Source organism: Notolepis coatsorum (assembly GCF_963971535.1).
Source record: "Notolepis coatsorum genome assembly, chromosome: 17".
Classification (NCBI taxonomy): Eukaryota; Metazoa; Chordata; class Actinopteri; order Aulopiformes; family Paralepididae; genus Notolepis; species Notolepis coatsorum.
In genome coordinates this window covers 69,146,141-69,171,378 of record NC_140181.1, presented here as the reverse complement: position 1 = coordinate 69,171,378, position 25,238 = coordinate 69,146,141, and the positions used below count along the sequence as shown (strand labels likewise).

Here is a 25,238-nt window from a genome sequence, read left to right as displayed (position 1 = left end):
TCTTATGTTATCAGTGATCAGGCGGCCTCTTATGAAGCCAGTTTGGTCCGGGTGAACTAAAGACGTCATATGCTTTTTTAATCTGATGGCTAATACCTTAGAGTACAGTTTAATATCGGTTCCGAGGAGGCTTAAGGGTCTGTAACTACCGCACTCGGTGGGGTCTTTGTCTTTTTTGAGAAGGACTGTTATGAGTGCAATATTGTCGTTTTTATGGAAGTTCCCCTCCTTGACTGAGTATAAGATCATATTTAGTAATAAGGGTCCAATTATGTCCCAACAAGAAAGGTACATTTCTGGTGGGATACCGTCTCTTCCAGGAGCCTTACCACTTTGCATTTCGGATATGGCCTTCTTGAGTTCTTCTAGTGTGATCGGTGTTTCTAACTGTTTAGCGTCATCCTCTGAAAGTTTAGGGAGAATAATTTGATTAAGATATGTGTCCATTTTGTTTTGATCAAAGGTCGTTTCTGATTTATATAAGTCGGAGTAGAATTCTTTGAATGTATCGTTTATTTTTTCAGGGTCTGTTTCAAGTACTTGTTGTGCTCTAATGGTAGTTATATCTGCAAATTTTGCATTAATTCTTAATCGCATGGCTAATAGGTGACTAGGTTTAGAACCTTGGGAGTACTGCTGTTGTCTTGTGCTGCGTATTTGTATTTCCGATTGTTGTCTGTATATGGCATTGATCTCTATTTTAAGCACTCAAGTGTGTTTTTATCCAGATACTTTGACTTTGACTTGAGTCAGATTTTGAGACGGTACCCATACTTTCACTTAAGTATAATTTCTGGGTACTTTTTACACCCCTGCGTATATGTCACAAATGTATCAGTACTAAATACCTATATGTCCCTATGCCATAAATGTCATGTATGTGTTGAGTATGTCATAAATGTCAATATGAAATGAAAATGCAGGACCCTGATGTAAACAAGACAAACGTCTTTCTCTGGTCTGCATCCCATTAACAATTGTGTGTATTGAGCCGTACTGTATTGTACCCATTCTGCAACATGTTAAATAAAGTTTTCATTCATTCATTCATTCTAGACTCAGGTTCCTCTCAAACGCTCGTGCCCAAGCGCGTGGCCGGTGCTGTTGGATACGTCACACACGAGAGCAAGGAAAGCACGCGATGTGTTGAATGACGCCGTTCGGTTCCTTGCAGCTTCAGATTTAGCCATCTGAATAGTTTCCTCAATTGTAATTGTTGTTTCCAGATCAAATACATTAGGTTAACCGAATAACTTGCGACGACGTGTTTCAGAAAGGGAAGACACGTGATTAAACAGTAAAGATGTAAGTCTGGGGGGTCTACTTTCTTGTAGCTGACTTATTAGAAGTGCTGCCGTTCGTAGTGTCGTTGGGAGCAGTACATGCCGACAACCGGTAACTGGCTAGCCCACGCTAGCTAACGCATTAGTTGGACGAGCACAGTTAGCTTCATAGCATGCACGCTTGCCTTGCACACCGCGCAAGACTAGCCAACAATGCATGCCGTAATAATGTCCATTCAAATGAAACTTTTTTTAGAAGCTTCAACCATGTAGCAAACTAGCATCTTGTCAAATGATAATCATGTAACTACTGCTTTTATACACGAGGGGCCTTGCGTTAGCTAGCAGCTAGCTAAGGTTAGCATGGCGTAGTGGTGTCATGTCATGATGAGGTATTATGAATGGAGGGTCGGTGTCTTGCTAGCTGTAACTGCTTGAGATTAATGATATTATTACCGAGGACACTACGGCATTGTCATGATTTCACTGATCGGACAAATTTTTTCACCCCAGAAACGAACGTTCTTTTAGCAAATTTTCAGTTTCAACAGATCTTATCCAACGTGCTATACATGTGTGAATGCATGCACCTGTCTGATTCTTTCACATAGGTGAGATGCTGCTGTGAACTGTGTGTACTGTTGGCAACAGAGCAAGCACACAATATCCCAACCTGTTCAGAAGAAACCCGTTGTTACTGCTGGCAACAGTATCAAGACGGATAGATTATACCGTGAACACGCACTTGCCAAAATGACCTTGAATGAGAGGTTGTAGGGTAGTCTGATCCATCAGCATCACTCACTAACTACTTCAACAATACTATTCATGTACCTAACTAATTCAACAGTACTTTTCACGTACCTAACTAATTCAACAGTACTATAACTAATTCAACAGTACTATTCACATACCTAACTAATTCAACAGTACTATTCACGTACCTAACTAATTCAACAGTACTATTCACATACCTAACTAATTCAACAGTACTATTCACGTACCTAACTTATTCAACAGTACTGTGCATCTACCTAACTAATTCAACTGTACTATTCACATACCTAACTAATTCAACAGTACTATTCACTTACCTAACTATGTCAACTGTGCTATTCATGTACCTTATGGTACTCAGCAGGAACCCAAACCACTAACAAATATAATCCTAGTATTTAGAGTTAGTGCTTCTGTCATAATATGGTTATCGAAGAGTAGGTCGAGTCTTGTGTCCTGGAACCACAAGCAAAACATATATAAGGGAGACAGTGATATGTTATAATATATTACTGTAAAGGAATTTGGCAATATGTACGGTTAGAATGAATTAAGAATGGATGTTAGAACTCTTAATTTATGACACTTTTCTTTTCTTCCTTTTTTAGGCAGCCAGCAACTGCTAAGTGGTATGACCGACGGGACTGTGTTTTCATTGAGTTCTGTGTGGAGGACAGCAAAGATCTGAATGTAAAATTCGACAAGTCTAAAATTGAATTCAGGTAAGAGTCTGTGAAGTTTGCCTAATCTCAGTTCTGTTTCATGACGCCATATGATATTTATTAAAAGAGCACCTAGCCTCTCATACAGAACAGATGAACCTTGTCAGTCCAAAAATATTATTTAAATATATAATTGTATATGAATTTAACCTTTATTCATGCAGTAGTTGAGACCAAGGTTCTCTCTTTTAAAAAGCGGTTTGGGTTTGAGGACAACTCTTTGACTTTTTTGCTTTGTCTTACAGTTGTGTCGGAGGCATAGAAAAGATCAAACACCAAAACAACCTGGATCTTTTCCAGGACATTGACCCCAAAGTAAGTTGTCTCACTGTAACCAAGTGACCCCCCCCCCCCCCACCACCGTTTTAAACACATTTACTTAAGTTGAGGCTATTTTCAATTTCAATTCACTTGTCTCTTCCCTCTTCCCAGGAATCCAAACGCAGACGTACAGACAGGTCCGTCTTGTGTTATTTACGGAAGGCAGAGACAGGGAAACCATGGCCACGGCTAACCAAAGACAAGGCAAAGGTTTGAATATTTTGCTGCGACCAGTGGCTCTATATCTCGCTCTGTCGGTCGGTCCACAAAAGTTTCTCCACCCTCTAGCAGCCACAGAAATTTGGCATGGAGGGCAAATGTGTGTGTTCATGCCAAATGGCTAAAAGGGGTGTGGCAATGGGAGTGACTCATCACAAAAAAGCGCATAACTTTCAAATGGATTCACAGACTTACACAAGATTTTGTGGAACGGTTAGTCATGAGCCAAAGGACAGCTGATTACATTTTCATGCCAATTGGCAAAAAGTGGGTGTGGTAGTGGGAGTGGCCTAGAACAAAAACACAGATGTACAACAGACATCTAGATCCGTCTTGTGTTATTTACTGAAAGCAGAGACTGGGAAATCATTTACAAAAATGAGCATAATTTCTAAATGTATTCACGTAACATGGCAAAACATTGTGGAAAACTTGATTATGGAGTAAGGGCACACACAGATAGACATACACACAGACGCACACAATTTTGCCACGCCCTCTTTCATAACTCGTGAACCATTTGTCATACACTCTTGCGGGAGGTGTCATTGGACCCAGTAAAGAGTAGTTTTTCATTGCCTTAGGTTAACCACTCCCCCTATATTTAGTCACTCCTCCTTATATAACTCGTTAACCGTTTGTTGTAGACACTTGTGGAAGGCATCATTGTACTCAGACAGTTCCGCTGCAAAGATGCTCTTAACACTTTGGATGCCACGGGTCCCCGTCTCAAAACATGGTCGCTTATCAATGACTTGTTTGCAGTCAACATTGTCGCAAAACTGATTGTTTTTTAATCGGTTCATTTCCGTTTGATACCATTTTGAAAAACCATCGTTTTCTTGAAAGTTTCAGGAAAATATAAAGATGCTGTGATAAACGGTCTTTACTGGAATATTCTGGAATACACAAAAAAAATCTGCCTATTTATGAATCGTTTTCAAATAAACACTACATTATCGATAGTATGTGTATTTATGCACGCTAGAGAAGCGAGCTGACTAATCTATTCTCATTTCCTGATCAGCGCACACACACACATATGGCACACGCTGATATCTCTGTGAAAACAGCTCTGATTATCCTAAGACTGGTAAAATAGATTCCTTACCTCGGATCAGATGTTCTCCAAAAAGATTATTCCAATTCCTGATCGCCATTCCAAATATCGATCGCGTTTATTGATTCAGCGCTGGGTACTGGAAATACCGATTCCACGCTGTTCTGAGGGTCGGCGAAGACTTGGATCTCTTCGGATGGCTTGCCGGAAAAGTAAAATGAGGAAACTGGATTCCCCCCCCCCATCAGTCTAATCCAATGGGGTGCAGTACAACAGGGAGAGACGATAGGGGGCGGTGTTTTCCCAATGGAGCTCAGAGAGAGTTTGGAGCACTAACGTGAGACTAGATTGATGAAATATGAATTCAAATCGCTAATAAAAAAATAAAACGACAAAAAAACGCTATATGTCGTCGCTGGCATTCAACGGTCGGCATGAACTAACGACATATAGCGTCGTTGGCACTCTAACCCATTCAGTGCCAACCACGAGATTAGTCGGGTTAACTCGCCATGCGTTGAGTGCCAAAACCCGAGAAAACTCGGGTTTTAATCGTTATTTCTTTTATTAGCAATATCCATTCATTTTTCATCCATCCAGCCTGACGTTATCATTGGGAATGAGTCTGAGCTCGAAAAGGGCAAAGACTGCCGCCGATTGTCTCCCGGATGGTATTGCACATCATTGGATTGGATTGGGTGGGACTGTGAATCAAAAAAATAAGTCCGGTCCAGGTTTTACTTCTCGGCCATGCAGCTGGATACTATTGCATTGATTCCCCCCACTGGGAGCAGCGTCGATTATGTGTTTTGGTGCTATAATGTTCGATCAATAAACGCGATCAATATTTGGAATGGCGATCAGGAATGGGATTAATCTTTTTGCAGAACATCTGATGTGAGGTAAGGACTCTATTTTACCAGTCTTTTACTCGTATTCAAAACGGTATAAAACGGAAATGTACCAATGAAAAAACAATCCGTTTCGTACATGTCGACTGCAAGAAAGTCATTGATAAGCTAGGGGTGTTTTAGACCCATAGCTAGGGATGCCCCGATCACATTTTTTGCCACCGATCGTCATGAGCCATATCGGCCGATACCGATCCGATACCGATCGTTTTTGATTAAAAAGAAATTAAAATTTTTTTTATATAGTTTTTTTTTTTTTTTTTTTAATAAAATATATATATTATATAATTAGATTTGTACTTGTATTATCTGCGAGACATCGCCACCACGCAACAAGTCAAAATGCTCGCTATCTGCAAACAGCTCCACTGTCTGTGTGTACTCTAGTAGCCTCCAGCTCCAAAAAGGATTCTCCGGCGCTGCAGCGGGACCCTATTGGTAACGTTATGCTTTGGTCATTTCACATTCAGCAATCCCTCAGCTCGAATACGCATTAAATCAATGTTATAAGACATTGATATCAAGAGCTATCTGTAGCTACTGCTAGCCGGCTAGATGACGTTAAGACAGAACTTTAGTTCAATGGGACATTTCGTTTTGAACAGTAAACTAACGTCAGCTAACGCAAGCTACCGGAGGTATGAACATGGACTACTAGATTTTCTGGATCATTTGTTGATATCAGGAGCTATCGGTAGCTAGCCGGCTAAATACCGTTAGACAATGCCTACTAAACGTGAATAGTTGACTGGGTAATTTTATTTAAACAGTAACGATAGCTAGGTAGCTAACGTTAGCGCAGGTCGAATGCACTACAGACTCGAGCAGAGGAGCCGCACCTCTTTGTTTACAAACTCTACACGGGGGCGGGCGGGGCTAGGGAGGAGGAGCAGTTTGCAGGTCCTGTGCGTCTGAGACAAGCGAGTGAGATATCCACTTGATCAGTTTCCGCGATCGGCGAATATGACTCATCGGAATTCCCCGATCGCATATTTATACTGATTATCGGCCGATAACGATCGGTGGCCGATCGATCGGGGCATCCCTACCCATAGCCATAATTTAAGATATAGTTTAGGCGTTCGCAAATTTCCCCGACCTCCCATTGACTTCCTTACTGGCATGCTAGCCCTAATATGGTCAAAGGGGCGTGGCTCTGAATGAGTTAATAAGTCTTAAGCGCAATGCTACTTTGAGAGCGCCTGCACAATGAGGGTTGCAGATTATCACAAATTATGTGCGTGTTAATTTATTAAACACTTTCTGCCAAATACAAACACTACTGTCCACTACAAACACTGCTGTCCAATACAAACACAGCACACAATGTTCTTGTTATACCCCTTGTTCCGAAAATGACATGGTTTGATGCTCTGATCGCCAGCAGCGGCATTCGTTTTGAATACTACATACGTTGATCGGCTGGATCGATATGAAATCATTGTAGGATCAAGGTGGAATTGACGTCCGATAGTCCTTACCTTTGATAGGGGTTATTCCAAAAAGAATATTCCAATTGTCTGATCGCGATTTCCAGTATTGATGTCCATCGGGTCCCTGACATGAAGTTGCACAAGATATGCCTCAAGTGTGCTGAACGCGTTTCAAAGTTCTCGGATGAAGCGATTTACTTGGCTTGGTCTAAATTCTCTGCCCGGATGACATTAGATGTGACACACAGTGTGAAATAAGGTTTCAAAGAGTGGGCAATACTGCCACCTAGCAGAATTCGGCCGGTATTGCACTCTCGGGGTCTCAGAATGAGTTCCAATGGTAACACAGAGGTCCGTGAGCCTGTAATGAATACGAAAAATCGAATAAAAGAAAAAGCGTCCAAAACCCGACTTTACTCGGGTATGGTGCTGAATGAGTAAAACATGATAAAAACACTCCTTTTTATTGAAACCATATTTTGTTGCAAGTTGTGCAAAAGTCCAAAACTGGCAAAGCTACAGTAATTCGCTAGCTATTAGCCAAGACTGGATGTAAACACTGTTGGCAACTGTCTTGACAACTCGGATTGTGAAGTGTAGTCAATATAAGGTGTATACGTGGTTTCACTAGTTAAGGCTCACAACGACGGATGGGCACAACGTTAGTTTAGAAAGTTTATTAAGCAATTTAGGCATGGATAAGAACATGTCTATAGTATTTGGTGTGGAAGAACTCTGAGGGGTCACGAAACACTTAGCCACTTAGGTCAGCCCTCCATGTTGCATCAGAGTGGCCTGCATGTATGGAGCGAGAAAGAGGAGCAAAGCACAATACAGTGCTAACTTGGTCCGTGCCTCTTATGTTGTTGAAGGGACCCTTTGGTGTGACACACGGTATGGGGACAGACACCACATGCCACATGGCCACTCAGTCAGTGTCTCCCAATGAAATCAGAGTGACCAGTGGATGTGAACGGGGGAGGAAAGGGAGCATCACAGAGTCACTCGGTCCATACCTCTTGTTGTGTTGAAGTGACAAGCGGGCATGACAATAGGGCTCCATCCAGCCGAGCACTGGACAGGAGCAGACCCCCTCCCTCAGAGGGAAGCAACAACCGGGTATCCCAGAGCCAATTTGGGATATGCTGGATCAAATTATTCTTTGGCCTCCTTAACAGACCATTGAGCAAGCTCCTGGATCTGTCTGCATAGCAGCAGGAGGCTTCTGGATGTAGGTCTCTGTCTGGATAGCAGGAGGAGGCTCCTGGATGTAGGTCTCTGTCTGGATAGCAGGAGGAGGCTCCTGGATGTATGGGTCTCTGTCTGGATAGCAGGAGGAGGCTCCTGGATGTATGGGTCTCTGTCTGGATAGCAGGAGGAGGCTTCTGGATGTAGGGGTCTCTGTCTGGATAGCAGGAGGAGGCTCCTGTATCTAGGGGTCTCTGTCTGGATAGCAGGAGGAGGCTCCTGGATGTATGGGTCTCAGTCTGGATAGCAGGAGGAGGCTCCTGGATGTATGGGTCTCTGTCTGGATAGCAGGAGGAGGCTTCTGGATGTAGGGGTCTCTGTCTGGATAGCAGGAGGAGGCTTCTGGATGTAGGGGTCTCAGTCTGGATAGCAGGAGGAGGCTTCTGGATGTAGGGGTCTCAGTCTGGATAGCAGGAGGAGGCTCCTGGATCTAGGCGTCTCAGTCTGGATAGCAGGAGGAGGCTCCTGGATGTAGGGGTCTCTGTCTGGATAGCAGGAGGAGGCTTCTGGATGTAGGGGTCTCAGTCTGGATAGCAGGAGGAGGCTTCTGGAATAGAGGACTGTCTGGATAGCAGGAGGATGCTCCTGGATGTAGGGGTCTCTGTCTGGATAGCAGGAGGAGGGAGGGTGTCAGTTTCTCTTAATTATTTGTAGAAAGTGAGGAAACTTGGAGACGAGCAGGATAAATATGATCACCTTCACGATTGGGAATCCAACAGAAGAAGTGACAACAGAGTGCAAACTGGCAAAAATAAAGCACTGATATTAGCCATTAAAAACAAAGTGGGAGGTGCATGAGCTGTGGTTAATGATTACTAGATGTGTGAGGGCAGGTGTTGCCACGTTGCACTCTTAAGGTAAAGGAGTCAAATAGGCCTATTTTTTTAATCATCAGCGCTCCGTTGTGTAAAACTATTTATATATAAGTGAACTATATATTCACTGTTTGATACATCCATAATAAGTAGAGTGCAGATCTACAAAAGAAAATGCATGCAATGCATGTTTTTTACATGTTGGATGAGCATTTACTGTATATTTCTTGTTTGTAGTGAATATTATAATATATAAGTGCATTGTTATTATTAAATGATTGTATTTCATCAGATGCAAAAAAAATATTGGCATTAAATCAGCCGCACTACTCTCTAAATGGTAAAATGCTGCCCTAAATATTGGCGCCAGCCGCTGAAAAACCAGTATTAGACAGGGTCAATTTTCAGAAAATCATAACCCTGAAGGCATTTCGTGTTTATTTTTGGTACACAACATTTCTAGGGGTATTAAGGGGTGCTGAATCCAAATCTGCTGTATACCAAGCTCAAAAATGTCAAATAAGGCCTCGAAATTGAGAAATACAACATGGCCGCCAACGCCAGGCTGAAATCTATTTAAGTGCATATCTTTTTGACTAAACAAGGTAGAAACATGAATGAAATGTGTTTTTTTATGTTTGCATACATGAGGAATTTAAAATCATATCCTGATTTTAGATCAGTTGTGAAAATGTTGCTTGAAACTCATATTTATAGCAGAAACTGTGGTTGTTATTGATGCATAACTCATCAACCAAATAAGAAAGAAAAGCAGGATGATCCCAGGCCATGGATTTATTCATCAAACTCTTTTCTCTTGAATTTCTTTAATCAACATGCCATTTATGCAAATTAGATAGTCCTTAATATGCATACAGTAGCTTAGGTACAGTAATTTATTGTCAGTCATCAATCGTATTCAGGCAGGTGTCGCAGGTGTCTTGCAGTTGCATGATTCATCCAATGCCACTTTTCCTGAATAGAATAGATTATAATATAATATAATAAAATAAAAATATTATTTTACCATATCAATATAAGTGAATGTTCAAGTTTCTTTATTAGTTGTCATACAGAATACTTTGCATAAAATGTTTCTTTCTGTGTTGCGCCTGAGAGTGTGCTAGATAATAACAAGATAGTATAAAATAAGTATAATAAGTATAAAATAGAAAGTCAAGTACATAAACAAGTGTACACAACAAAATTGTTCAGTGTATCTATATATACAGTACAGCTTGTTCAGTGTATCTATATATACAGTACAGCTGGTACAAGAATGGTGAAGTATAGCTTAGCTTGTGGTGCCACCTTGTAGTGGTGAGGTGCAATAAGGAATGAGAATGATGTGCAATTTCCTTACCAATAATATAAATATAAAGTGTAAAGTGTGTCTAAAGTGGTAAAGTGGGTGCTACAGTGTGTTGTTTATTTAAGTGAGTGTATGTGCGCTGTGGGTGTGTTGATGGTTTGCTTATTGTTCATTGTTCATTCATTGAGCATCCTGATGGTCTGGGGATAGAAGCTCCTTCTGAGTCTCTCTGTGCTTGCTATGAGACTCCGGTATCACTTGCCTGACCGCAGCAGTTCAAAGAGGCAGTTGTTTGAGTGGCTGGAGTCTTTGATTATTCTCTTAGCCTTGCCCATGCACCGCTTGTTGTAAATGTCTTGGAGAGTGGGAAGCCCACCTTCAATTGTGCGTTCGGCTGAACGGGCCACTCTCTGTAGTCTGCTGCGGTCTTGTGCAGTGCCCAAGTTCCCAAACCAGGAGGTGATATTGCCAGTCAGGATGCTTTCTATTGTGCATGAGTGGAAGTTCTTGAGGATCTTCTGACTCACGTTGAACTTCCTTAAGCACCTAAGGAAGTAGAGGCGTTGTCGTGCCTTCTTGATAACACTGTCAATGTGTGTGGTCCATGTCAAGTCCTTGGATACGTGGACTCCGAGGTACTTAAAACTGTTCACTCTCTCAACCGGTGCCCCGTCGATGCTGAGGGGGCTGTAGTCCCTGACCCCGACCCAGCGTTTCCGTTAGCCGGTAATTACCGGTATTTGACCGGCAAAATCTGGTGAAGTCCGACATATCTAATCTCTCCGGTCATAATGTCCGGTGAAAATAATTCCCTCTAAACACAATTAGATTATTTGAATTGTATTAAAATAGGCTAAAATTAAATAGCCTATGCGATGAACGAAACAATCATTACATTTGTCGTTGCTTCACCAAGCAGCCGGTCAATGACATCCTGTGTCAGCGAGCTGGCAGCTGATATATTTACGTGAAGCATGGCTTGGCAGGGTGCAGTACTCCAATTCAGCCATTGGCAATTCAGCTGTTGGGTGGGGGCGCTGCTGACACCGCTGCTCTGCTCTGTCTGCTCCTGCTCCATGCTTCACGTAAATATATCAGCTGCCAGCTCGCTGACACAGGATGTCATTGACCGGCTGCTTGGTGAAGCAACGACAAATGTAATGATTGTTTCGTTCATCGCATAGGCTATTTAATTTTAGCCTATTTTAATACAATTCAAATAATCAAATTGTGCTTAGAGGGAATTATTTTCACCGGACATTATGAGCAGCAGCACCAAGTCGTTGGGAGGTGGAGATATACATCACGGCGCAAACCCACGATAATGTTGCCGTCTCTCTGCCAAATTTCTCAGTTCTTCGCTTGATATAATTAATATAAATGTCCAATATAACGGAATTTGTTAGCTCATAAAAATGTGATTATAACAGACTGCTGTTTATTAAGGTCGGGCAGACTGCCCACCGACACCTCAAGTCGGCAGCAGCACGCAGTCTCGAGGGACTTATTTTATTTGGAATATATTAATGACTGTATATACGCAAAAGTAGTCTAGTTTTAAGTTAAAATATTATAAATGCCTTGATGATGTCATTCTTTATATAGGCCTATCAATTGTTTTTAAGCTCAATAAACTCTGACCGGAATTTATCCCATTTGTCCGGTAGATTGAAATCTACCGGACACTCAGACCTGCAAAAAAAAATTCTAACGGAAACCCTGCCCCGACCTCCTAAAGTCCACAATCATCTCCTTTGTTTAGCTGACGTTCAGGGAGAGGCTGTTCTCTTGACACCATCCCGCTAGAACCTTAACCTCTTCCAGGTAGGCCCTCTCGTCGTTTGCAGAGATCAGGCCCACCACTACTGTGTCGTCAGCTAATTTTATGATTGTGTTGTTGTTCCGCTGTGCCACACAGTCATGTGTGTACAGGGAGTGGAGGAGTGGACTCAGTCAGGACACAGCCCTGGGGGGCCCCTATGTTGAGAGTGATGGATGAGGAGGTGCAGTTGCCTGCTCTCACCACCTGGGGTCTGCCCGTCAGGAAGCCCAAGACCCACTGGCAGAGGTCATAGTTCAAGCCCGGGTCCCTGAGCTTGGCTATGAGTTTGGAGGGGACTATGGTATTGAATGCTGAGTTGTAGTCGATGAATAGCATTCTCACATAGTTCCCCTGCCTCTTGTCCAGGTGTGATGCTGCTGTGTGCAGCACATGGGCTATGGCGTCCTCCGTGGACCTGTTGGGGCGGTATGCAAATTGCAGCGGGTCCAGGTTGATGGGGAGGGAGGAACAGATGTAGCATCCGAGGTTGGTGGCAGAGTCTCTTGTGGACAGCCTTTGCAGAATAACTCAAGGCACACCATAGATCTTGCAGATGAATCTCTCTGTTGATGTCACAAGATCTTCTGTGAAAGGGCCCTTCCCAAGGCCAGCAAGATCAGTGTGATGGTGCTTGAACACCTGCCAGGCTGTTTTCTTTCCGTGACCACTGAACTGGGACACACTGTCACATCCGGTGAGGGCATGGAAGGCAAGGATTGTGTCCAGTTGATCATCAGATAGTAGCTTTCTAATGTCATGTACTGGAAAATATTTTGGATCCTTCGATGTCCCAGCTTTCATGTAGAGATGCGTACATCAGATTCTGTCATAGTGAGCCAAGAGTAGAAGCAGCACATCTGTGTCACGCGCTGACACAACGATTGTTTCCACTGGAGCCTGGATGAGAAAATCAGACGTGTATCAGCTTCCTCATGGTCAGCACTCGGAGAGGAGACTTCAAGATCTGGATCTGTTGACTTGACAGTTGTCCCTTCAGCAAACCTCTCTGATACTACAACTACAGGTTCATCATCCGGGCTGTGCTCTATCAGGTGGTTTGAGAGTAGTTGAGCGATATCTGATTTGTTGTCTTCAAGGGCCATGAAGCTCGACCAATCGGCAGGAAGTGGAACAGACTTGTTTTTGATTTCACGACGTACTGGCCTGTGGCGCTGTTTGCGTTTCACCCTTGTGCCTGTTTTGATGGATTGGTCATGGTATCTGTCAAAGACGACATCTACTCTCTGGTATTTTGCTCCCATCTTCAACACGGTGTCGGTGAACTTGTTGGCATAGTCACCAAATGTTGTAGTGTCAGGTGGCTTTCCGAGTGCCATTACCAGAGCTTGGCCATCGATGACCAGGCAGCTGGGTCCCTGAAGGGTGAGATCTGCAGGGGTTTTAACTTGTTTCGTCAGTATATTTGCGAACACAGACTTGTTGGTGGAATGTAGACTCCCGTTAGTTGTGGCCAGAGATGGCGGGATGGGCATGAGCTCATGCTGGAGGATATTGTCAAGGTCTACCTTACGACCTGCTCTGTAAGCTGTGATGAGCATTTGTAGAATCTGCCTGTCCACTTTGATGGTGTTTTGCTTGTTCTTGGAAAGTTGCACAACTTCATACAAAGAGGCAAATGTCTTTGGCTTTGTTCTTTCGAATGGGTGATTTCAGGTTCAGGTGCTGGTCACTATCTGGAGGTTCACACAAACGTTTGTCCACAAACATGTTCAGTTGTGCCTGTCCAAGGTGTTCTGCGCCAAGTATGGATTCTTGAATCTCCGGTGTGACTACGTCCTTGTTGATGTATGTAAGAAAACTTACAAAAGCACATTTAATTCAGGTCTGTACCTTGTGTAGTCGCACTTAACTCATTAAGCCCCACCATTTATTTTTTTTTAAATTCGCCTAAAACAGCATGCTTACATTAAAATGCTTATATATCCAGATTTATAAGAGCTACTTGCATAAACTTGGTACCTGAAGAAAGCTAAGACTTGGGGGATTCTAATGTTGGTGTCCAACACAGCGTTTCCGTTAGAACATATTCGTGCCGGTCTGAGTGTCCTGCAAGATTTCTATCACCGGACATATTCGAGATATTCCGGTCAGAGTTTTAAACAGCAGTCTATTATAATCACATTTTTATGAGCTAACGAATTCCGTTATAATTGGACATGTGTATTAATTACATCAAGCGAAGAATGAGAAATTGATTTGCAGAATCAAATTACTATCTCTCGCCTCTCAAGTTAGTGCGATACGCTACCAGCATCAAGCTCCCGCTGCAGCAGCTCTGTCACACGCACCCCCAAATGAATCTCGAGTCGACATCGCTTCACCTCGTTGTATCAGACACGTCACACATATCATAATGTTCAACTTCACGTATACAGTCATTAATATATTCCAAATAAAATAAGTCCCTCGATACTCCGTGCTGCTGCTGACTTGAAATAAAATAGACCGATACGCAGTCGGTCCGACACTAAACAGCAGTCTGTTATAATCACATTTTTATGAGCTAACGAATTCCGTTATATTGGACATTTGTATTAATTATATCAAGCGAAGAACTGAGAAAGCAGAGAGACGGCAACATTATCGTGGGTTTGCGTGACGACTCTCTCCACCTCGCAACGACTTATTTGCAAAGAGTATGGCGCTGCAGAGAAGCTGTTCAGCTGTTATTGGCTCTTTTCTGGGAACCGCACAACAGCGCCCCCCACCCAACATTGGCTGAAAATGGCTGAATTGGAGTACTGCTGGAATATTGCATTGTACTGCTGGTACTGCGGCTCTACAGCTTCAGAAAAGTCCGCACAGCCAGCACTAAGCTCTCGCCGACAACGTCGTTGTCATTATTAGAAGCAACGAGGAAACAAATGTAATGATCGTTTCGTTCATCGCATAGGCTATTTAATTTTAGCCTATTTTAATACAATTCAAATAATCAAATTGTGCTTAGACTCAGGGAATTATTTTCACCGGACATTAAGACCGGAGAGATAAAATATGTCGGACTTAAACAGATTTTGCCGGTAAAATACCGGCTAACGGAAACGCTGGTCCAACACTGTACAGTTATTACCAAATTGCTGTAGTATTCCTGCAAACACTGAAGAAATGTCATTTTTTGTATCCTCACCTATACAAAGATTACAGTTAGACAGTCAAAAACACCCTGTTACTCATGGTTGCACCCCAGCTATATTCCTACTTTCTTCCTCCATAGGTGCAGATGTTCTGTGCAAACTTTCATGTCAGTAGAATAAAAACTGTGGGTTTAGCACCTGTTTTTGTGGAGAGAGGGCCTGGTGCTGGTGGCCATGTTGGATTTCTCAATTTTGAGGCCTTATTTGACATTTTTGAGCTTGGTATACAGCAGATTTGGATTCAGCACCCCTTAATACCCCTAGAAATGTTGTGTACCAAAAATAAACACGAAATGCCTTCAGCACTTTATACAAGCACATTTTCTGAAATTCTGCCTAGTCTATATGGGTCGACCACTATTCTGCATTGTATTTCCTTCCAGTTCAACTGGCTGTCCACAGACTTCAACAACTGGAAGGACTGGGAAGACGATTCCGACGAGGACCTGTCAGGCTTTGACAAATTCTCCGAGGTGAGCAACAGGGCAGCACGGACCTATCCAAGCACAGCCGACATGCCGTTTTGTTTGTTTGCTTTTCTGTCCTGGACTTGCTCTGTCCGTTTATCTCGCACACCCTATCGTTCCGTCTCGCCTGCTTTGTATGCTGTCAATTATGTGTTCCATTTGACTTTGTATGGTGCAGTCCTCTTAAGTATTTTTTATTTTTATTTTTTTTATATCTTTTTCCCCCTCCTTTTTCCTCCGTTTTTCTCCCATCCCAATGTTAGTCGTTATGCCAATTTCCAATCCACTTCCTGGTCGCTGCGCACTTAGCCTCCACTCTCCCAGACCGACTGTGGGGGGTATCACGCCGTATCACGTGCTTCCTCCGACACGTCTAGCCAATCAACCGCTTGTTTTCACCTGGCAGAGCGGACTCTCACTGAGAGGGTGTAACGTGTGGAAGGATCACACTACCCCCCTTAGATCCTATCCGCGCTGAGCAGGCGCCCCGACCGAACTGTAGGAGTCGCTGTTTACAACGACCCGGACCCCCCCCTCCAGCTTTCCCACCCTCTAATACTGCCAATTGTATTAGTGTGAATGGCCAGCCAAGCTGGTGACAACGCCGGGAGCTGGATTCGAACAGGCAAATCCAGCGTCTCCGGCGTTGGTGACGAACCCTCTTAAGTCTTTTAACCCTCTCACTAACATACTATAGAAGGTTAACCCTTTCACTACCACACTACAGACCATCTGTAGCGTGATAGTGAAAGGGTTAACCTTCTGTAGTGTGGTAGTGGAAGGGTTAACCCTTTATAGTGTGGTAGTGAAAGTGTTAACCCTGTGTAGTGTGGTAGTGAAGGTGTTAACCCTTTGTAGTGTGGTAGTGAACGGGTTAATGGTTTTAAAAATGCTTCCCCATGGACTAGTGTTAAGACAAATTTGCCAACCGGATACCACTGGTATATTTGCATAAATGTTTATAAGTGTGTTGTAAATATGAACTTTATTGTGCTTAGTCCCTGTAAAACTAAAGTCTTATATTTACTGTTTCCTCTAGATGATGAATACCATGGGTGGGGAGGACCTTCCAGACTTGGGGGGTGCAGATGAGGTACGATGAAGAAACATTATCCACTTCCTTAGATCAGTATGAACACATTTTTTATTTTTATTTTTTATTGCTCTTTTTCCCCCTCCATTTTCCTCCGGTTTTCTCCCATCCCAATGTTAGTCGTATGCCAATTCCCAGTCCCTTCCTGGTCGCTGCGCTTTACCCCCCACAGTCAGATCATTTTGGGAGAGTGGAGGCTACCACGTGCTTCCTCCGACACACGTCCAGCCAATCACCGCTTCTTTTCACCTGGCAGCGCGGATTCTCATTGAGAGGGCATAGCGTGTGGGAGGACCACACTATCCCCCTCACGTCCAATCCGCGCTTAGCAGGCGCCCCGACCGAACTGTAGGAGTCGCTGTTTACAACGACCCGGACCCACCCCGCCAGCTTCTCCCACCCTCTGATACAGCCAATTGTATCAGTGCAGACGGCCAGCCAAGCTGGTGACAACCCCGGAGCTGTGAGCTGGATTCGAACAGGCGAACCAAGCTCACAGCTCCGGGGCTGGTGACGAACGCAATCTCCGCTCGACCACCTAACCGCCTAGTATGAACACATTTCAATGAGTGGATGACTTAATTCACTCCTTGAGTCGGGAAATCGCGAGAGTTTGTAATTCCAGTAGTGTATTATTCTGCCTTGTTGCTTTGACTCTTTCGGTGAAGTGAAAAAGGCAATAGTACATATGCCATATTCTTCATTATATGGATAGGTGCTTTGTTCTTTGCTTTATCATTTAGTACCTAAAGGGAAAGGGCTTTTCACTGGTTAAAATACTGTATGTGTGATTTCTGACCCTTTTTACCATTTGTGTTTGGTTTTAATTTACAGCACGAGTCTGGAGACAGCGATGATGAAAGTAAGTACTGTTTCAAACATGTCGTACCGTGACACTTTCTAATGTTTCCCCATTATAGCTATTACCTGGAACTTACTTTTGATTTGTTGTTTGGGTTCATTCTTTTATATTTCTTTCCCCTTCAGAAATGCCAGATCTCGAGTAGTAGAACGTAGGAGGCCCACCTGACTGTTAAACAGAGCGAGTCACAAGTTGGTTGTAGAGACAAGAGATTTGAGCTGATAACCATGCTGGGGAGAGAAGACCTCCTCTCTGCACGCGCAGTTTCCAAAAGCAAACCCCCCCCCTCCCCCCTCGGAGGCAGGGAGCGACTGTTGGACACGGACATGCAGAGCGATCCTCAGCCGTTTACAGTGCTGTGCTTTGCTGTTCTATTCTGCATGGACATTTCTGTTTGTTTGTTCATTGTGCATTGACTTCAAAATGACTGTAATGGGATGTGCTAATGTCTTAACACCCTCTCTTTGTTTTCAGGTTAGGTTACGTATTGAACATTGTGATTTCTATGGAGAAAACAACTAGATCCAAGACGCCTATTTTCAAAAGAAGTAGTTTGTTTTTAACGAGAGATTTCCCCTTCAATGTTTGTATAGTAAATTGCACTTGTATTTTGTTTGTTAATTTATAAAACATGGGGTTTGTCTTGAAGGAGGAATTTTCCAATGTTTGTGCAAATATTTCCAACAATTCATTGATTTTAAATATATCAGCATTTAAAATTAATGAATATGCCTGTGCAACTTACGGCTTTTGCTCTGATTACGGTACAGTCTTTTCACACACCTTTTGCAAGTATATAGAATACAGGAAAATACAGTTGTCTTAACTGAATAGTTTCATGGTTATTGCACATTCTAGCAGATACAAAAATAATTTTCTTCCATATGTATACTGAGTTGAGTACATACATCCCAAATAATCTACCAATGAATTCCCAGTTTGTTTCTACTGACAGTTTAAGTCATACATGTGTTTGTTAAGCAGATACACTTTGACTATGTTTTGCCAACCTGTTACACGGGTTGAATACTATGAGTTTGTTAAATGCTGTGCAACATTTTTGACTACATATTTCTAATAAACTGTTTCAGACCAACTTAATGGAAGCCTATGATTTGAGTTTTCAAGCATTACTCACTGATGAGCAAAATAATGGGTTGGTAGAATGATCTGACATTGAGTTGTCAATTTCCAGATAAAGAAAATAACTTGCCGATGATGATTCAGACATGAAGTAATTTGGGCAACAGTATACTGTATAATATTGATACTGTTAGGCTGACCTAGAGCGACTTGAGTGTGTAGGAGATTGTTACATTTAGTGTCTCCACAATTATTTGGCCAATTCACACAGTCCCGGCGCCATGGGCGGGCATTAGGGGGCCGGGCCCGCCCACTGAGTCAGCTGTGCCCACCCTGGTAAACATTTTTTATTTTATTTTGTCAATCAAAGTCAACTATCCAAATCCTTAGTCGGGGACAGCCCTAGTGGGCACTGATGTCAACAACAACACTACTGAAGCTAGCACGGCACTCTGTGAGAATTCGTTTTCTACCCTCAAGAACGTCTTTACAGAACATCGCCTTAGTATGCTTCATCGACCCAACTAAGGCCAATTTAATTCAGTTGGCATTTGAGAAGGACTTAACAAAAAAGTTCAGGAATGAGTGGAGGGGCAGTGTTTTAAGAAGATTTCACTCTGTCCCCAAACGCCGCTTGCCGCTCTACTAATGATGGTGAGTAGCCTGTGGAGGAATTTTGTTTGCTTTTTTTATGCACCTTATTTTTGTCAGTTCAGTTGTTTGTCAGTGAATTCAGAAGTGTTGAATAAATGGAGACTTTTCAAAGATATAGAATAGAATAGAAATGTATTATCCTGAGGGAAATTTGACACTGCAAATCACTCAACATTAAACATTTAGACAGAACAAGTCACAAATAAGAATAACAAAACAAATGGCCTAAGAATAGAATAAAATTAAATAGAATAAAAGATACAGTAAAAATATACTGAAGTCTACAGTAGGTGTAATAATGCACAGTTCTGTTTAAAAAGTAAGAGTCCAGGAAGATGGTAATTGTCACTCTGTGCTCAGTGATGCAGTGAGGCACAGTGATGCATTGTATAGTCTGATGGCTGTCGGAATGAAGGACTTCCTGTGCCGTTCAGTGCTGCATTTAGGTAGTGTGAGCCTATAACATGCTCCTCCTGTCAGCCAAGTCTGTATAGTGGGTGGGAGGGGTTTTCCCTGATGGCCTGGAGCTTAGCAAGGTTCCTCCTCTCCGCCACCCTCGCTAGAGTCCAGCTCCACCCCAACCACGCTACTGGCCTTCTTGACCATCTTATCCAGCCTGTTTGTGTCCCCTGCTCTCAGTCCGCTGCCCCAGCAGGTCTGTTATATATATCCGTTCAGTCTGTTTTTGTTTAAGTGAAAGTTCTTAAGATAGAGAGAAATTAGATTTTTCAATTGCCTCTCTGCTGTTTAGTTCAGCACCGTGGGCAGCGCCAAGCAAGCCACAGCGCCGCTGTCCCAGCTGAAACGTATAAAAGGGAACCTGTGTTGAAAAACCATTGTGCCCCCCCCCCCCCCCCCCCAGAACATTTTATGCCCCCCCACTAATTTGTTTCTGCAGCCTGGTCTGAATTCACATCATGTGAAATACTACTTTGTGACCACTATGTTGTGCTAGAGCTCCACAGCTGGGTCTTTATAATAACTTGGACTCATTTCACAATAATGACTCAATGGGCAAAATCCTATACTCCTAATGTTGGACTTAAAATCACATGTGATAATAAGCTAAATAGCGTTAGGGTTTCTAAGCCTGCATCCTGAAGAGTCGCAAAAACATTGACTGCAACAGCAACAATATCTGTGTTGCATGCCTTATTAATCAACACGGATGTCATCTGTTGCTTGGCTGCATGAAGAGCATGTGTGAAGATTCTGGAGTCAGCTTCTTCGTGGTTGCAAGGACTTAAGCCTTCAAGGCTGATGGGTTTGTTTGAAAGAGCCTGCTCTCCTTTGGTCACAACTACAACATTGTTGGGACACAGGGTCACTATCTTGTCAGCTAGGAACCCAAAGAGCTCAGTTTTGTTGTCGCTGTCAAGCAGGAAGCTTTTCCAGTTGGTTGGTAGTTTGGTTTTGTCTGTCACTCTACGTCGACCTCCCTTACCTCTATTTGACCTTGTTTCAGGCTTGAAGTCCAGTAGACATAAAGAATTATGACTGTTCGCTCATACTTTGATGAGTATGTCTAGATCTTTGGAACTACATTTATCTAACTACAATACTACAACTAACTAAACTTCTAGTTGAGATATATACAGGGGCTTATTATATAGCATTTGGGACACTAAAGTAAACTACAACTAATACACTACAATGCGACACTGAACCCCATGCATCTCAGCAGTGATGTCACCAGTGTGCCCTGGTTGTGCTTTGACATAATTCTTGGAAAAAAATTACAAACCAATAGAGCTTGACCACAGCATTTCAATGAATGATCATGGATGTTGCCCTTCAGGGCCGGACTGGGGAAATCATTCAGGCCAGGAAATATAGCCCCAGTCAGGCCACTTTTTAAGCGGGGGGCTGGGGGTCCCCCACCAGGATTTTTTTTGTTACAAAGACTTAATTTCCTGCATTCTGGTGCAGGGATTTTTGAATTTGTACGATTTAAATGCCAGTGTTTGTGATGGCATCACAAATTATTGTTAAAAAAAATATATATATATATATATCTTTTTATATTTTAAATATATCAAATGCAAAGTGGATTATTCTTGGGGGGATTATTACAGGCTAGCATGCAATGATTAGCAACAATAGTGATTTCGATGGATTTTTAGTTTTTTGTAATGTCAGATTGAAAAAATTGTCCTTTTTCTTTCATAAATCTTGTATTCAACTTCAGCCCTGATCATAACCACCACATATTCAATTCATTTTAGAATTTGAACCCTTTAAATGCCGGTGTGTGTGATGGCATCACAAATTATTGTAAAATATTTTCAATATATCAAATGCAAAGTACATTTTTCTGGGTGGGATTATTCAAGATTCAAGTGTTTATTTATCACATACATACATACCAGGGCATACAGTGAAATGCGGTTGCCTTTAAGTGATTATTATCACTTAATTATTATTATTATTATTATTATTATTATTATTATTATTATTATTATTATTATTATTATTATTTATAATTTAATATAAATTATTATTATTATTATTACAGGCTAGCATGTGTCAATGATGAGCAACAACACTGATTTTGATGGATCTTTTTTTTAATCCACTTTTTCTCCCATTTTCTATATTTTCTCCCATCCCAATTTCGTATCATCCAATTCAACCCTCCCCTGTCACGAACGCTGTTTCTTGCCTCCCACAAGCCGGCTGCAATGTGGACTAAGTCATACATAGCACAAGTCCCCTCCGGTACTTGAGGTAACAGCAGTCGCATCTTTTCACCTGCGCAGCTCGATCTCTCAGTGGCGAGGAGTAACGCGTGGGAGGCTCATGCTGCCCCCGACACTTCCTGATTCTACTGCGCAGGCGCACCAACCGACCTGTAGGAGTCGCTGTCCACAACGCCCGATCCCCACCCATCAGTTTCCCACCCCCTAATACGGCCAATGTGTATTAGTATGAACGACCAGCTAAACTGAAAGCAATGTGGAGCGCTGGGCTCGAACAGGCAAGCCCAGCGTCTCCGTCATTCGTGGCGAGGGCCTTGCCCCCAACGCCACGTAGCCGCCTGATTTTGATGGATCTTTAGTTTTTTTTGTAATGGTCCCGCCTCCACTAATCACATCACATGTGTGTGTGAGCAAGAGAGAGAGAGTGAATGAATGAATGAATGAAAACTTTATTTAACAGATTGCAGAATGGGTACAGTACAGTACGGCTCAATACACACAATTTTTAAGGGGATGCAGACCAGAGAAAGACGTTTGTCTTGTTTACATCAGGGTCCCCCATTTTCAATTCATATAGACATTTATGACATACACAACATACATGACATTTATGGCATAGGGACATACAGGTATTTAGTACTGATACATTTGTGACATAAACGGTATTCAAATATACAGCACTGTTACCCATAGATCCTGACAGAGTATATACATATGATGGGGAGGGGACTGTACATTAGGAGGGGGTGGGTCGGTGGGAGAGAAATATACATACGGTGGGGAGGAGACAGTTCTCCAACTTGTGTGAGTTTAGACTGCGTTACCATCTGTCGCAGTGATCTCCTGGTTTATCCCCACTTAGGTTATCTAACTATTGCACCACCGCAACTAGAAACACTGGCCTGGCCTGCTTCTAAGTTCAGTGGCCTGACTGACAGTGTCTAACAGAGAGGTTGCCTTTATCTGTGCAGGCCAGGCAACCAGGAAAACTCCCGGTGCTCCCGATGGCCAGTCCGGGCCTGTGCCCTTCAACTTAATGCAATATCTGTGATCAGACAGCTTCCGAAAACGCAAATTTTGAGTAACGTAATAGCCGCCATCTTGAAAACTGGCGGCCATATTGGAATTCAATTGACACCATTGAGTTCTTCCAATCAAAATACATTAATTTTGATGTTTGGATCATTAACCCATTTATTTTCATTCAAGTTCTACAACTTTTTTGCATTTTATGAGGCGGCCATCTTCAAAACTGGTGGCCGTCTTGGATTTTCAGCTAGATAACGTACTTTTCTTAGAAAGTACATCCTGGACATCATTTGTGCCAAATTTGGTGCTTGTACCACCAAGTGAAAGATTCTTATGGAATATTGACTTAATCTGCCCCACTAGTAGTGGAGAAGTGCTACTTACTTGGGCAATGCTGCTGGAATTCACATGATTGCAAACGTGCTGAAATTATTTACTGACCTGCATCTATCTAGAAATAAGTATTTTTTTTGTATCCACTTTTTCTCCTCCTATTTTTCTGTATTTTTCTCCCATCCCAATTTAGTCGTTATGCCAATTCCCCCCTCCCCTTCCTGGTCGTTGCGCGCATGTGCCCCCCACTGGTCGGTCTAGGGAGCCCTGAAGTGTATCAGATGCATCCTCCGATACATAGGAGACAGCCAGCAGCCTCTTTTCACCTGACAGCGAGGACTCTCACTGGGGAAGTGTAACGCGTGGGAGGATCAATGATCCTGGATCACACTACCGGTCCTTACCCAGTTCCTTCCCTCGCTGTGCAGGCGCCCTGACCGACCTGTAGGAGTCGCGGTTTACAACGACCAGAATACCACCCACCGGCTTCCCACCCGCTGACACTGCCAATTGTGTCAGTATGACGACCGGCCAAGCCGGAGGCACCGCTGACAGCCGGATTTGATACCAGTGTCTCTGCGGTGGTATATAGACAGACGCTTAGTCCGCTGCGCTACCCGGCCGTCTAGAAATAAGTATTTTTTAACACTACTATATTCTGAGAATGAGCATTTTGTATTTAAGCATTTTGTCTTTAGGGTAAATATCTTGTAAGTCTGGCTGGCTAGTCTCTGCTAAACATTTTGCACATTGAAACTCTTAGAATTTAGTCATAATGGTGAACTCCCATCATAGATATATATAGAACACTAGATAGCTTAAGGCGGAGTCACCAGCGTCGCTGAACCGCCGCCATCTTGCCCCAGTCAGCCTTGAGTGAGGGTGAGTGATCTGCACAGACAAAAATACTCATAACTCGCTGAAATATTGACGGATTTACAAATGGTTTGGTTTATTACAAGCATTATTAACGTGGCTATGATTCAAACGGTTTGTAAAAAAACATCTTTAAAAAAAAACATTTTTATAAGTATGCAGTATCATAACTACATCTTTGATGTTTATAGCAAACCAACCCGTTTGAAAATCGGTAAAGAATTGAGCAATCTATAGTTATTTAAATAGTACATGCACCATAGACATTAATGTTATCAGTAGCTGAGCTGCCTGGGGCAAGATGGCCGCCCTACGACGACGTCGCTCTCCATTGGCCGGCAGCGCGGGTAAGCTATCTAGTGTTCTATATATATCTATGACTCCCATGGCCAGATTATTCCACTAGGGGGGCCCTTGGGGGAATTGTATGGTTCCCCCCATAGATATATATAAAGACTAGATGACACACCCGCGCTGCTGGCCAACGGAGACCGACGTTGCCACATGGCCGGCCATCTTGCTACAGAGTAGCACGCCCACTCATAACATGAATGTCTATAGTGCATGTACTATTGAAATTACCATAGCATGCTACATTTTCAACCGTTTGGTTTGTTAAAAACGTCAGAGATGTAGTTATCATACTGCATACTTATAATGGACTTTCATATGAAAATGATTATTTTTTAATAAAAATTCGTCCAAACTAGAATCATAGCCACGTTAATAACGTTTGTAATAAACCAAACCGTTTGTAAATCCGTCAAGATTTCAGCGAACCTCTTCCACTTGACTGGGACCGGTACCGGTCCCGGTCCCGAAATGACATTGTGTCATAAATCAATATCCCCAGAATGTTCTATAAAAGTATCGTTTTTATTTTCAAACGTATTCAAGTATAAACATCATAACCATGTCACAACAGCATGTATAATGTATATTATCATCAATACGTTAGTTTAGGAATAGGTTAAAGTGTTATTAGATAGATTTTCCTTTTTGAAATGTCTGTCTATTTCGCAAGAGGCGACCATTTTGGAAAACCTTGAATCATGGGAATTGTA

At 42.6% G+C, this 25,238-nt stretch overlaps 1 protein-coding gene across 1 annotated transcript; it reads left to right on the top strand.

The window, feature by feature from the left end:
* Window positions 1–1,118: 1,118 nt before the first annotated feature.
* ptges3a (prostaglandin E synthase 3a (cytosolic)) lies at window positions 1,119–18,601 on the top strand. Its single transcript, XM_084333179.1, has 8 exons — window positions 1,119–1,305; window positions 2,669–2,782; window positions 3,028–3,097; window positions 3,215–3,313; window positions 15,462–15,551; window positions 16,585–16,638; window positions 17,473–17,500; window positions 17,626–18,601. Coding segments are annotated over exons 1-8 (477 nt in total). The 5' UTR covers window positions 1,119–1,303; the 3' UTR covers window positions 17,646–18,601.
* The last annotated feature ends 6,637 nt before the right edge of the window (window positions 18,602–25,238 follow it).